Genomic DNA, 14,393 nt, shown 5'->3' on the forward strand with positions numbered 1-14,393 from the left:
GACTTCACTGCCGTGAGTGGTGTCATTACAGCTGGTGTTAGCCCCTGCAGTGGTGGAGGTGAGCTCAGGAGCCCTGCTGCGTGCAGCTGGGGAGGGACAGCAGAGCTGAAGGTCTCTTAGTGACTTCAGTGGCACCTGCACAAGGCTGGGGTTCTTGCCCCCTCCTTCTCAGGTCACACCTTTGGAAATTGCTGGATGAAATCTTTTGTATAAGAAAGCAAATAATCTCTTTGCATGTGTTTCCCTTTGGGTGTGATAATATCATGTCTCATTGACCATGCTGGTTCAATACTTGAGACTTCAGGGTGTTGCAGAGTGACAGAGGTTTCCTTAAGCCTTTGTGAAACCCTACACGGTTCCTATGGTGAAGGCACCAGTGCAATCCCTTTAAAAAGTGCTATTGCTGAACTTCTGCCCTTTTCTCACTGTGAAAGACCTGCGAGCAGTTTTTCCAGAAGTGTGGGCTGTCACAGCCGAATCCCAGTGCAAGTAGGGACATTTGCTGGCGGCCTTGACTGGCCGCTTGCCCTCCCTGCTGCTGCAGCTTGGTAGGGTGCTCTTCTCTTCCAGCCTGAACACCTTTTAGGATGTTATTCCGTGTTTGCTTTCTCTCCCACCAGAAGTCACGGGAAAGTACTTTCCCTTTTGTGTGGTTTATAAAGCACTTGAGAAGCACTTCAGAGCCCCTTGGGCTGCCAAGTGTTGTGGTGGGAATTGCCATTACCAGAGACCTTCCCAGTTGCAGGAGGTCTGTTTCTCCATCTTACAGGCACCCCAGGCTGCTTATGCTGCTCTGGTGGGAGAAACCTGAACGTTGCTGTTGGTCGTTACTGGGAAAGGGGGAGAGACTTGTGTGCCAGCGAGCGGTGAGAGACGCAGTGGGAGGAGCTGTGGAGAGGTGTTCAGGTGGGGCACCCATCAGTTAGAGTTGCCTGTGCTGGTGGGATGGGCGCAGAAGCTGAGGTATGTGGGGGAGATCCTCCAGCTTCCATCTTGCTGTGCTTCAGCACCCCTCGCCAGGACGTGGAAGTGTGGGGGTTACTCCCCATTGAAGGAGGGGGATGCTTGGGGGGCAGGCTGGCAGAGTTGCCCTCTGCTGCTCTCCTCCATGTCCAGCTGGGCTCTGGCTGTCTCCCAAGGCAGAGCACCACGAAGGGAAGGGGGGGGTGACAGTTATCTGTGCTGCAGGACTGTCGTCCTGGGGGAGATCCCGGCCTCTGGCCTCCCGCTGAGCCTAGGGGCCCCATGGCATCTGCTGTTTGTCCCCATTTGCAGAGCTACAGAAGCCACCATGGCCCCCTGCTGCCTGCTCCCCTCCCCCAGGCCCCCACTGACTCCTCTCTTGTTTTCTCTCCCCTTCTCCCCGGTCCCCTGGAGCAGCAGCGGCCGGTGAAGCAGTCTCTCAGCAAGTCCCTGTGCCGAGAGTCCCACTGGAAATGCCTGCTGCTGTCTCTCCTCATGTACGGCTGCATGGGAGCTATGACCTGGTGCCACGTCACCAAGGTGACCCGGCTGACCTTTGACAGCGCTTACAAGGGCAAGTCCATGATGTACCACGACAGCCCCTGTTCTAATGGCTACGTCTACATCCCCTTGGCCTTCCTGGTGATGCTCTACGTGGTGTACCTGGTGGAGTGCTGGCACTGCTACACCCGCAACGAGCTGCAGTACAAGGTGGATGTGGAGAGTGTGCATGAGCGTGTGCAGCGGATGCAGCAAGCGACTCCCTGCATCTGGTGGAAGGCCATCAGCTACCACTACGTCCGCAGGACCCGGCAGGTTACCCGCTACCGCAATGGGGATGCTTACACCACCACCCAAGTGTATCATGAGCGGGTCAACACTCATGTGGCAGAGGCCGAGTTTGATTATTCCAATTGTGGAGTTAAGGACATCTCCAAGGACCTCATTGACTTAGAGAGCTACCCAGCCACACGGCTCCGCTTCACCAAGTGTTTCAGCTTTGCCAACGTGGAGTCGGAGAACTCCTACCTGACCCAGCGGGCCCGCTTCTTCACGGAGAACGAGGGGCTAGATGACTACATGGAGGCCAGGGAGGGGATGCACCTCAAAAACGTGGACTTCAAGGAATACATGGTGGCCTTTTCTGACCCAGACAACCTTCCTTGGTATGTATCCCACTATGTCTTCTGGGTGGCGGCTCTGCTGACCCTATCCTGGCCCCTGCGGGTGCTAAATGAGTACCGCACCTCCTACGTCCATTACCACGTGGAGAAACTCTTTGGGTTCGACTATGTGGCGGTGACACCGGCTGAGGAGCGCTCCTTCTGCCAGAGGATGCCCCGCGTCAACACGGTGGACAGCACTGAGCTGGAGTGGCACATCCGATCCAACCAGCAGCTGGTACCCAGCTACTCAGAAGCGGTCCTGATGGACTTGGTGGGGCTCTCCGGCTGCACCAGCTACTCTGCTTGCCGGTATGGGGGCTACCGGCAGAACTGCGAGCGGTGCCACAGGACTATAAGCAGCTCTTCCATCTTCTCCCGCAGTGCCCTGAGCATCTGCAACGGCAGCCCCAGGATCCCCTTCAGCAGCAGCCGCTTCTCCCTGGGCCGCCTGTACGGCTCACGGCGCAGCTGCCTCTGGCAAAGCCGAAGCGGGAGCCTGAATGAGCAGAGCTGCCCCACCGAGCAGACCCGCCTCTCCAGCCAGGTGACTGTGGAGGAGGAAGACCCTCCTCCTTACCAGGATGCCCTCTACTTCCCCATCCTCATCGTGCACCGTAACGAAGGCTGCCTGAACCATGACCACCGTCACCTCCACCGCAATGGGTCCTGTGTGGAGACCTCACTGTGAAAGCAGAGGGCGGTGAGATGTCGTTGTCCGGTGCCTGGCCCAAGCCAGTGCAGGATTTGGGGACAGCACAGGGGAGGCAGATGGCCTAGGAGGACATTAGGTTGGAGCGGACACGGCATCTCGCTCCGGCAGCCAGCAAAAGCTCCCCCTGCCATGGCTCTGACCTCCTGGAGGGGTGAGTGCCAATGCTCCCCCTGACACGGCACAGAACTCTAAACCGACCACCACATGCAAAAAAAAAAAAAAAAAAAGAAACAACCCAACCAAACCAAACCCCAAACCGTAATTCATGGCATCAAGATCCAAAGGGGGGAATAAAAAGACAGGCCTGATGCAGGGAGGGAGGTGCTTTGGCTCCCAGCCCTGGCTCCAGGCTGGCTCGTGCTCCGAGGAACCAGCAGCCACCAGAAAGCGCCCTGCTGCACCTCTGCCCACCCCGCTGCCCACGCTGGAGCAAGACCCCTTGCAGGGTGGAGGGGAATGGGCCCCTTGGGAACGGCATGTAACTGCCTGTGCCTAAAGGTCTGGGGCATCCAGGCACGTGGAGCTGAGCGGCAGGTTAGAGCAAAGGCTGAAAGCCACGAATCCAGCTCTTCCCCTTCCCCCCGAACCGTTCCCCACCCTCCCCGCTTTTTTTTTTAGACCACGCTCCGACTGTTACTCTGTTCTCACTGCTGGGAATGGCACCACCTCCAGAGGATCCCAGGCTCGGCTCCTTAGGAAGCTTCGGCACACCAGTGACTCTGAGAGTCTGCATCCCCTAGGTAAAGGGCTTTCTGTTTGGGATTACAGCAGGCAGGCAGCACCAGGGAAGGGATGAATGTCCAAACCCAGATGGAGTGGAGCTCTGTGGTACTGCTGATCCACTTGCTGGAGGAGGGCTCAGCTGGAAAGAAAAAGTGGGAGACCCCCTGGTGAGCTGGGGAAGGGGGGAAGGATGGCACTGGGACAGGCATTGTGGTAATAGGTGGGGTGTCAAGTGGCTGGGGTCTCCTCCTGCCTTTGAAGTGAGTCCTGGTCGGTTCAGATGAGCATCGAGGAAGGCTCTGGTAGGTTCAGGTGCAGTTCACCTATTGATAATAGAGCAGCAGGTTGGTGCATGTCTGTGAGAGTGAATTTTGCACGTGATCAGGCTGGGCTCTGGTTTCAGACTCTGAACTGCAGGCTCCTGGCAGCCCGGTTTTGGCAGAGAGCTCTGAGGGGCTGGGAGGGAGAAATGCAAAAGCACGCTGGAGCATCAGGAACCTGGGCTGGGGAAATGAGGAGCAAAGGGAGTCCCTTTCTGTGGGGTCCCACTGTGGGTGCAGGACCCACAGGTGGGAGACAGGGAGGCATCTGCCATGAGGGATGCTCTGCAGAACAGAGGCTGGGGATATGCTGAGGGGAACCTGCTTAAAACCAAGCAGTTCGCATCACAGAGGTTTTTACAGAGGGGTGTCAGGCGGTGAGAAGTGAGGTGGCCTCTGTGTAGCCCATTAGCCCCTGGGTTCCTCCACCTTGCTCTTGTCAGGGCAGGTTGGCCTGCTCTGAGCTTTGTGCTGCCCCTTCTATCTCACTGGAAACGGTCTTGGTGACATCGGGCAAGGAGCCTTCGTGTCACTGAAGCTGCATCAGTGGCTGCAGCATGCAGGCACCCAGCTTTTCCTTCTCCGTCAACACATCCCTGGATCTCATGTGTCCCTGTTCTCAGAAAAGCCATCTCCTTTTCGGTCAGCAGTTTGGGGGAGTGCATGCCAAATCAGCCAGCGGTTTCTCCAGACAGCACTGCCTCTCAGCCTCACCACTCTTCCCTTGTCGGCTGGGGCAAGCAATGGCTGTGAGCAGCAGGTCTTGGGTGACCAGAGCAAGTCCATTAGCACCTGGGTATTTGAGCCTGGTGTCTGCCTCTGCATCCATTGCAGAAGGGCAAGACGTAACTGCAAACAGTGAGCCATTGTATTTAGCCCAGCCTGTCTTCCTCCTGCCAGCTGTTAATTAAGGATCTGTTTCTCTAGTCGTACTGCTGTGCTGTTTCTCCTCCCAGGTCTTGGGGAGGCTGCAAATGCACCCTTCCACCACATCATTCCTCTTTTGAAAATCTTCTCTTGCTGGCAAGCCTGGAGAGATCAGTGCCTGTGGACATTGTAAGGCTCTGTTGGCTTTGCCCCTAGAGCCATCTGTTCTGCTTTTGTGCCTTGTGTGTCCTGGTCAGTGTCTCTTGCTCTTCCAGTCAGCTTGTCCTTCTGGATTTCAAGTGCTAGACTCCACCAAACAACAGTGGTTTGAACAGAAAGTCCCTTGAGATCTCACTCTGTTGTGATTCTGTCTTGTCATCTGCCCTTACTCTCACTACCAGGCTAGAGATTGGCTTAAGTAAGAGGGTCCCTTTGAGAAGCATAAGGTCTCCGGTGTGTACACATCTCTCTGCATTTTGTTCTCATTATTATCAGCACAGATTCAGACTGGGTGAAAGCAGCTACAGCCCCCTTGGCTGCCCTGCGATTTCCTTGCTTAGTGGTGACATTTGGCTTGCTGTGTGCTTGTGCTTCTCTCTCCAAGGGCCTAATGTGAGTCAAGGCCAATGCTGAGGGTCCTCGTGACTCTGGGGAGATAATGGTGCGTGCTTGTATGTCCCAGTGAATCAGGAGACCTTCAGTCAGTGAAGCTGCAATGGGTCATTAGAGAGGAATGTGGTCTGCTTGTCCTTCCCAACATGTTCTCCTTGAAATCTCTTACACATTGTTTAAATTAGGCTGTGATGGCTCATCTTTCCATCTCCAGCCTCCAAGGTGCCTCGGACAGATGGATCTATATAAGATTTGGCAGGCCTTTTATCTCCCTGGGGCAAAGACAGTCCTCAGAATAAGGACAGATTAGTAGGGTCTCTGTGCCCCTGTCTTGGAGCACCTGCAGCAGAGTTCTGCTTTCAGGCGCTTTGTCCTTGGCTCTTTCTGGGTCTTTTGATGAGATTGCCTCCATTTATTCCTCTGGCCCCATTCTCACCTGCAAAATCGTATTCTGGAGGTGGCCTGTCCAGGTGGACACGTGTATCTTTGAGGCACAGCTGCTACTGTGGCCAGCAGCATCCACGCAGAGTCCTCCTGCAGTTGAACACCTCTCCCATGCACATATTGCCAGCTGCAGCCAGGTCCCAGATGTTGTCCCAGTGCCATGGTCTGTGGCCATCCCAGACCCACAGCACCCTGAGAAATGGTGCTAGTGCTTCCTGCTGCATGCCGGGTTTTCTCGGAGATCCCTTTCCTCATATGCTTGGTCCTGTTACCCCACTGCAGCTGGTGGGGCCGCCCCTCTGCGATCCAGCCCTCTCCATTCTTGCCAGGTTGGAGACCCTCCTGCCCTGTCTTAGGCTCAGGAAAGGGGGTTGGCACACTTGGGCATGTGAGAGTAGCAGGACTGGGCAGGAGGGACAGGAGCTGCCTGGTGGCTTGGCACAGAAGTGGTGGAGCTGAAGAGAACAGGATGAAACTGGGATTATGCTCCCTCTCCTCCCTGCCTGCAATGGCAGGGCAGCATGTCTAGCCAGGCAGGGAAGCTCACGGCAGACAACTGGGCTCTCCCTTCCTGGTCCTGGCATGAGATGCAGCTGGCAGAAAGGGTGTGCGTGTATGGGTTTCCTCCTAAGTGTTGGTGAGGGACCCCCATGCCCTGGGCAGCTGCTTTAATTCTCTTTGTGGCTCAGGTTATTAGCACAGATGGCCAGCGTGGGTCTGTCCCTGTTCTGGTGGAGTGGTCCCATCTCCCCAGCACACAGGCATCCACCCGCCACCATTCCAGGCTGAGCAGCAGTCAGGCGTCTGCTCTTCCTGCAGACTTGTGTCTGCTCTCTGCCGTGTCTGTGTCGGCGATGACGATTCCTTTGGCAGCTCATTCGATGGCCCAGTCTGCTCCTCTCATGATAGCCTGCTCCCTTATATCTAACCTGAATTCTCCCTGCTGTATCTTAATCCCCTTACTTCTCCTTCATTGACTGGTGAGTCTAATTGGCTCTGCTCCTTTTCCCCATGGCCTGCCTGACACAAGCAGGCGTTATCTGCTCTCTGCAGCCTTCCCTTCACCAATCCTAGGGTCTTCAGTCCCCGAGGATCTCACTGGGCAAACCCTGGCTTGCGTGGTGGTGCAGAAGTTTTCCCTGTGTAGCGAGTCTATGTTTTCTGCTCTGAGCCCAGCCTGGGAAGGGCCAAAGGTGCAAGCCATGCCTTGGTGTGTCAGGGTGGCTGTGTCCTTGTTTCTGGTGCAGAAGATCTCTTCAAAGTGAGCGAAATACGCAGAGCTGCTGGCCCCTTATGCAAGGAAAGCAGGACAGCCTGCATCACCCTCTGTGGAGGTGCAAGCCGGGTGCTTGTCAGTACGAGGGGGCAGTAACTAGAGGATCTCCACAGTCAGGTGGCTTTGGTTGTTTCCATACATCATTCACCCATCGGTTCACCCACTGCAGCTTTCCATGGGCTGAGAGTCAGGCCCGGCATTGCACTTGGCAGCAGGCTTTCCTCGCATACCAGGACGAGTGAGTTGGGAATGCTGCCAGCTCCTCTTCCTGGCTCTTCCTGGTGCTAACACATCCCTAGAAGAGAGCTTAGTCCTTACTGCTGCAAGGCTGGACCATAAGTGTGGGCTGTCTGGTGTTTCCCATTGCTGCCGGTATACTTGCCAGGTACTTTAAAGCTCTCCAGCTTTCCTGAACTAGAGAAAGAGGGAGAATGTGTGTGAGAAGCTCTGGATTAGCTGATCTTCAGGATACATCACCACCCATTTATCCATCTTTGGGCACATACTGGAAGCTTCCCAAATGATAGTGCTTAGCACTTTGCTTGTGCAGAACCCTGGTGACACCGGCCAGCCTGGTGATGCTTCTTGAGCTCACTGTGTATCATGCAGACCACACCAAGGAGGCAGATTTCAGAGAAGGCTTTTGGGTTGAGCAACTGTAGGGGGCATTCATTAGGGCAGGGAGAGGGAACCTCAGTTTATAGCCGAGGACACACTCCAGGCAACAAATACTCAGGATTAGTGCTGGGGAAGCTGCTTTTTTTCTGTTGTCAAGTGAGCACACAGCCCTCCACACCCCTCTCTTTACGCTCTCCATAAAATGCACGTTAGAGACTCATCCCGTCCCTGCCCTCTTTGTTGTCTCTTCACTCAAGAGGCTGCAGAGCTGTTTAGTGACTGATGGATGCCTATGAGGAGGGGACTGCAGGAAAAAGGTGTGTTAAGTGGAAGTTTAAGCAAGTGAGGTAGCATCCAATGTCAGTAAAACAGTGCCTGCTGATTAGCCTGTGGGAAGAATAATGCTTTTAAGCTCTCCTTCCAGCCTTTCCAACCATGGCTTCAGTGCTGCTGTCTAATATCACCAGGGCGCTGCGTTACTTTTAGCAGGGTACAACCTTGCTGCAGTGTGCTCCTACTCTGCTGCAGTAGCAGTAGGGCGTGGGTCTGAAACACACCACCACCACCAAGAAGTTGTGTTACCAAAGAGCTATAAGTCTCACTTTGTGATACGTGCTTCTAATCATGTTTCATTCATATTCGGTGGTTAGAATAAGGTCTATATGAATATGATCTGGATCCAGATCATCTCAGAAATGGGACGTGGTTAAAGTGTTAGCTCTGTTTGGTAATGCTGCCTCCTGTGATGCACGTGGGCCTAGAGTCTCCACTGAACCAGGTATGTTTGGGGACCAAAGTTCATAGGACCTGGGAGCCCAGTGGGGACTTGGGGCTGAGCTGAGCCCACCTAGGACTTTTTTCCCTGTGGGCATTCTGGAAAAAGGGGAAAGGGGCTTAGTCACATTTCATGTAGAAATTAATGGGCTATGTTCATTCCTACTGTAATTTTATTGAAGCCAGTGGTAATATACCAGTGTGAGCTTGGCTTAGCAACCCCTCAGAGCGATCTGTCCCTGAGTCCAGACAAATTGATCTATGACAGTGTTGCTTTGATGCATAGAGTTCATGTTGGGTCTTGGCCAACATGAATTAATGTTGAATGTCTACTGTCTCTGCAAGCAGTGGGTTGAATTGTTCTGCTCTACTGCCTCCATCACAGCTGCTCCGCCAAGAGAAACGTTATGCCCATGGATGCGATCTTGCCAGCTCCCTCAAAAGCAAGCTAACAAAAAAATTGACCTGCACCGCACTGGGAGAGGAGCCTTCTCCCACAGGACCGTAGCCTTTCCGCACACGAGGGAAGAGAGGTCGCAAGGACAGAACTGAACCTGCAAGACCTATGGCCTCGTGGCTTCCCCTTCCTCCTTCCCTCCTCACCTCGTCTGTCTGTCTTGGGGGAGGGACAGTTTCTTTGTGGAGTTCAGCAAGCTCCTCTTCCTGCAGCTTATAAACAGTCTCTTCTAACAAGTACATCATCCACCTATGCAACACTTCCAGAAGCTGCCAAGTTTTCAGGAGCCCATTACGATGTGCAGCGTGGCCACCCAGCACTGAGAATAAGCACAGTGGCTGCTGGAAAGTTAAGTGAAGTGGGTTTTATTCCTCCCCCACCCTCCCCGAGGAAGACTGTTTTTGTTGGGCCTTTTTGTTCGTTTGGTTTTTGTAAACTTCATTTGGGGAAATGAAGCTTGTGAGAAATCGGTGCCCATCCTGAACCCTCTCCAGTCCTTCGAACTTCGGGAGTGGATGGATCACCTACTGTGATTATAATTTAGTGGATTTTGTAGAGCGAAGTAACTTCACACACAGACACATGAGATTCTTTCACTCTCCATCAGCACAAGCTGCTTCTGCGATCTTAGCTACTCACATTAGTGAAAGAAAAAGCCTAGCTAGAATGTGGTGAGATGACTTAGTATTTTGTATCAGTCCCATGGTCCCAACGTCCATTAGCAGCACTGTCAGCTGCCGTGCCATGAATTCGGACTTTGGATGGCAGCCCGTGAACCAGTCAGGTTGAAAACGTTTGGAAAAACCGAAGCCCGAGTCTGTACTTGTCTCCAGAAGCAAGTGCAGAGAGAGGATCAGCTGAGAGCAGACATCGCCTCCTGCTCAGCCCAGCCAGAAGCTGGTGGGCTCTGTGCTGCACCTGCCCCCCCAGGGAGAGCTGGTCCCCAGGGGCCGAGCAGCAGGGAAGAAGAGTCTGATGAAGCAGCGTGCACAAGACCGCTCAGCCAGCCGGGGAAAAAGCGGTGATGACTAGACCCCAAAATAACAGGATTTCACTTTGGAAATGCCAACAGCTTTTTCAAACTGAAATGAGGCTAAAAGGCTGTACCAGTTGTGGGAAGTGTTTCAGGTTGCTGTTCCTTGCTTAAAAAAATTAATATTTGATGTTGAGGTGGGTTTAAGCACTCCAGCCAGCTCTGTCAGAAATGTGCAGTGCTGGTGGAGATGAAGTACTCAAGGAAGACCGAGATAGTGGCCCTGTGGCTTTGCAGTAGGGTAGGCTGGTCAGGAAAGGAGGCTGAAGCCTGAAGTCTTCCTCTGCCCTTGGAATGTGACCTGGCCGTCCACCCAAGCCTGTGTGCGTGGCAGGGTGGCTTCTGCCTGCTCAGGTGCACGGCTGGGACCCACACGGCCCTGCAGAGGCTTCGTGTGTTTGTGGCTTCGGTCTGGTGTCACCCATCCGTCCTTGCGACAAGGTCTTTGCAGGGTGACAGAGCATTGCTTGTTCCTCGTGAGAAGAAACTCCTGACCTAGTTTTTGTGAGGAGACGGTGTGAAGGGTCACATTTGCTGCAGCGAGTGGCAGGGAGCAGGGATAAAAGCGTGGTGCAAGCTGTGTTTGAGAACAAGCTAATCCCTTGCTGGCTGCCTGAGACGGGATTGCTGCTGGATCTGCTCCCTGGCCAACACTCTCCAGCTCTTCTCACTCTCCCCAAACCTGATGTGCAAACTGTCATTCCTCTGAGCTAGCCAAAGCACCTCGCTCCCCTGAGCTCCTCTGAAGCTGTGCATTTGCATCATTTTTATCCTCTCCCTGCCGGGCACCGTGGGCCAGCTATGAAACACCAGTGGATGCGTGGTGACCTCAGGCACGCTGGTGGCCAGACCTTGCCATAACCTCCTGGTTTGCCTGCGCACAGCCTTCCAGCAATGCTCCCTGCCCTGGCGTGCCTTGTGCTTGCATGGTGGAGAGACAGCACAGCCTGCAGAGCATTGCAGCACGTCCTGGCCTCGCTTTTGCATCACTTTAGGCTTTCCCAGAGAATTTCACAGCACTTCTCTGAACCTTTGTAGGCAGGGTAAATTCAACAGACCGCGGCTGGAAAACAGATGGCCTTGACATTTTGGTGGTCCTGACCTCCAGAGCCTTGGTGAGAGGCAGGTCGGCTGTTGTGGCAGTGCGGGACCAGGGGACAGCGTCACAGTGAAAGCAGCGTGTCTGCTGGGGGAGCCTCTGACCATGGGCTCTGCTTCTCCGCTGGGACTGAGGGCAGCTTTGCTGTGAGCTGAACAAGGTGCAGCTGATGGCAGAGCTAGGTGAGGAGGGCAGAAGAGCGTGTGAACACTCCACAAGATGTGGAGAGGAGAGGCTGTATGAGAACAGCTGTAAAAGGCTTTGCAGATGTGGTGGTTTTTACGGGAGACACAAGGCAGGAGGCTGCTGTGCTGGAGCAGCAGTGCTGCGAGGCAGGCAGGCAGGAGGGAAATGGAAGGAGCAGGGCATTTGATGGAGAAGCCCAGGAAAGAAATGGGTTTTCGAAGCAGGCTGTGCGTGCTGTGGCTGAGGAGACGGGCAGGAGGTGTTTTCAAGCCGAGGTGCCCAGACCAAGCCTCGCTGCATTGTCAGAGCAGCGATGTTGCCTCCAAGCCCGGCACTGACAGCTTGAGCACGTGTCACCAAACCGCGATGGCTAATGCAGCCACAAGGTGTAAATGTCACTAATGAATAAATTGCCTTGTGCCTTGGAGAGGCTAATCCATCACAGCCGGGGACAGGGATCTGACAGGCTTGGCTATTTCAGGCATAGCCTGTAGGGAGGAGGAACGCTTCATTTCTGAGCTGTCCCCTCCACCTAGGGAAGCCGATGCAGGACTTGGCTCCGCACCGCTCCCCAGCTTCCCAGCTGCCTGAGCTCAGGCTTCATCCTTCCTCACTGCTACCGAAGGAAGAAGCAGGAGGGGGTCTTGGTTAGCCAAAAGTGCCCTGTCAGCAGGGCAATGTGTGGGTCCCGGCTGGGGCTAGCTGGTGAGGGAGTTTGGAGGGAGGCTGCTGGTGCGGCGTAGGTGCTGAGAGGATAAAGCGGTGGGTCCCCAGTGATCAAATCTTGCATCGGTTGCCTGGGGTGCAGGGCCGTGGCCCGCACCCTGCGTGTTTCAGGCCGGTAGTACTTGGTGACGTGTTTTACAAATGTGCCATGTACTACCCAGTTCAGTGTCCTAGTTTACCCCTGTAACCTGCCCCAGCCCAAGCCCTCACCTAATCCAGAGATGGCTCTATTGTGCTGTCATGGGGTCAGTGCACAGGCCTCCCCGTTTTCTCCTGCTGTGGTTGAACCCCAGCCAGCAGCACCTCAGCTGGCTGTGCAGAGGGCCACTAGGTACCCAGCAGGCAGGGACAGAAGCTCAGCGTGGACAAATCCAGCTCCATGGGAGCAAAGGGAGGCTGAACACAGCAACCAGTTCCATGTACAGCCTCTGCCCACCCCCGTGGCAGCCTGCTCCCCCGCTCCGAGTCAGTGCTCGAAATCAACCTGCCGTCCTGTTTACAACATATGCCAGCGTGACACCTTGCAAATTGATGCCTGGGTCGCTGTGAGCAGAAGCCGCCAGGCTTGGGAAACCAGCCACTGGCTCCTGCTGCCGCACACGCTGTGCTCAGCCCTGTGGAAGCAGGGCTGGCCATCTGCTGCGGGAGGGAGCCAGCCGGGCGCCCCTGCTCCGGCCCGATGGGGCACCCACTGGCATAGTCCAAGTGCAAGTCCTTGTGTCATTCCCCCTCCTTTACTTCCCGGCTACCCCGTGTCTCTCCCTGTCTCTCTGGCACAGACCCACAGGTGGGGGGATGCTCCCAGCTTGGCTGGGATCCCTCTGCTGCTGTGCTGCTCACGCTGCATCAGTGGATGGCATCAGGAGGGAAGACCAGCTCCCAGGCAAGGGACCAGAGGTCGTTCCCACCTCCAGATGGAGACCCACAGCTGACCCCCATCCTCAAAGCCCCGCAGTACTCCTTGGGGATGGATCTTGTGGGAGAGCTAAGGGGTCCGTACTGGCCCTGCGCTGGCACGTGCCCTTCCTTCCCAGCAAGGCAGTCCCACACCACGCTAACCGGAGCTGAAGCTGACAAGTGACCCACCAACAATGGGAGTGTTCACACTCAGACAACCTGCTGTTGCTGTCAGAGTTTTCATTTTTACCAGCTTGTACGGCATTTGAAATAGTTTCAGCCCTTGCAGACTGGCAGATAGGGGACTGTTCGTCTTGGGTGTGGGTGGGTGGTGCAGGCTGCTTGGTTTGGGCTTTGCTTTTTGGCCAGGAGATTGATGGGAGGGAAGGCAAAGGGTTCTCCAGGCGGCAGCTACCTGTCCAGGTGTTCCTGCATGTGGCAGCCCAGGACGGGGTTTGGAGAGTGCTCAGGTGGTGTTAACAGCCTCGGCCATTTGCAGGAAGAGGAGCTGTGAGTATCCTGGAAAGCAAGTCGACGTTTGTTCTGGTGATGATAGGTTTTCCTAAGCCCTTTTCTTTCCACCCCTGTTCCTCACTGGCTCTGGCAGCCAATTCCACCTCACACGTCTGCTAGCATGTCTGAGGGATCTCATTGCTGCCCTCCCAGCACGAGCTTTCATTGCACAACTGGCTGACCAGACACAGCCCTGTACTTGGCACTACAGGCAGGCTTGCCCAGGACCGGGCCACCCCCATCAAGTCCGCACCCCACCCTCGCTGCTGAAGCTGTTCCTTCATCAGCCTGATGCCGATCTGGGTCTTTTCTGCTGTTTCTGAACACGAGTTTTCATCTCATTCAGGTGTGTCATTCAGTGGAAATATTTTGTAAATGCAAATAAAAAGAAATAAATCTATTCAATACCTCGGTCTCGAGGATGGGAAACAAGTAGTGGGAGATGCCCGTGTGGGGAGCTTTCACAGCTGCTGCCGCTGGTTGGGATTTCTGGTGGACGTAGCCCCTGGAGCATCCATAAATAGTTGGGAAGGGAGCTACACGGACCTGCGAGGGCTTGGGGCTGAGCCCTGTCAGCACCCCTCATGCGGCCACCGCCGCCGGGGACAGCCTCACACTCCATCCTTTCTGATCTATAAGGGCATGACACGGCGCAGGTAAAGGTCCTGTTGGCTGGGGGCCGGCGGCACCGCGGGCATCTGTATCCATCAGGCAGAGCAAGAAGCAGGTAAATGGTGAACAAATTCTTTTGTGAACACTGGGAAACAGTTTTTACTTTTCAACTCTGTCAATATGATCTAGCTCTGTCTGTCTCTCTATATATGTACAAACAGTATATCACAATGTTGCCTTTTTTGTTGGAAATATCAAAGTACAAAGATTGTAAACCAAATCGGTGTAATAAAAGTTTCAGATGATTCACTGAGGTGGCTGCCAGCTGTGGATCTGTGAGCGTTGGTGCCTGCGTGGCTCAGAGGGCGGGAGGGGATGGAGGTCAGCCCGCTTGC

At 54.7% G+C, this 14,393-nt stretch overlaps 1 protein-coding gene across 9 annotated transcripts in view; it reads left to right on the forward strand.

Annotated features, from left to right (window-relative positions):
• The window catches only part of TMEM151B (transmembrane protein 151B), a 30,053-nt gene extending 15,742 nt beyond the window's left edge, over positions 1-14,311 (forward strand). For 2 of the 9 annotated variants that reach the window (XM_080407861.1, XM_080407862.1), the window contains exon 2: positions 1,381-14,311. In XM_080407861.1, coding sequence (XP_080263987.1) covers positions 1,381-2,817 — 1,437 coding nt within the window. In that variant the 3' untranslated portion in view covers positions 2,818-14,311. The remainder of the gene's footprint in view (positions 1-1,380) is intronic. The other 7 variants (XR_013931331.1, XR_013931332.1, XR_013931326.1 and 4 more) reach the window with 7 other exon arrangements.
• Positions 14,312-14,393: the final 82 nt, after the last annotated feature.

This window comes from Falco punctatus (genome assembly GCF_963210335.1).
Source record: "Falco punctatus genome assembly, chromosome: 12".
NCBI lineage: Eukaryota > Metazoa > Chordata > Aves > Falconiformes > Falconidae > Falco > Falco punctatus.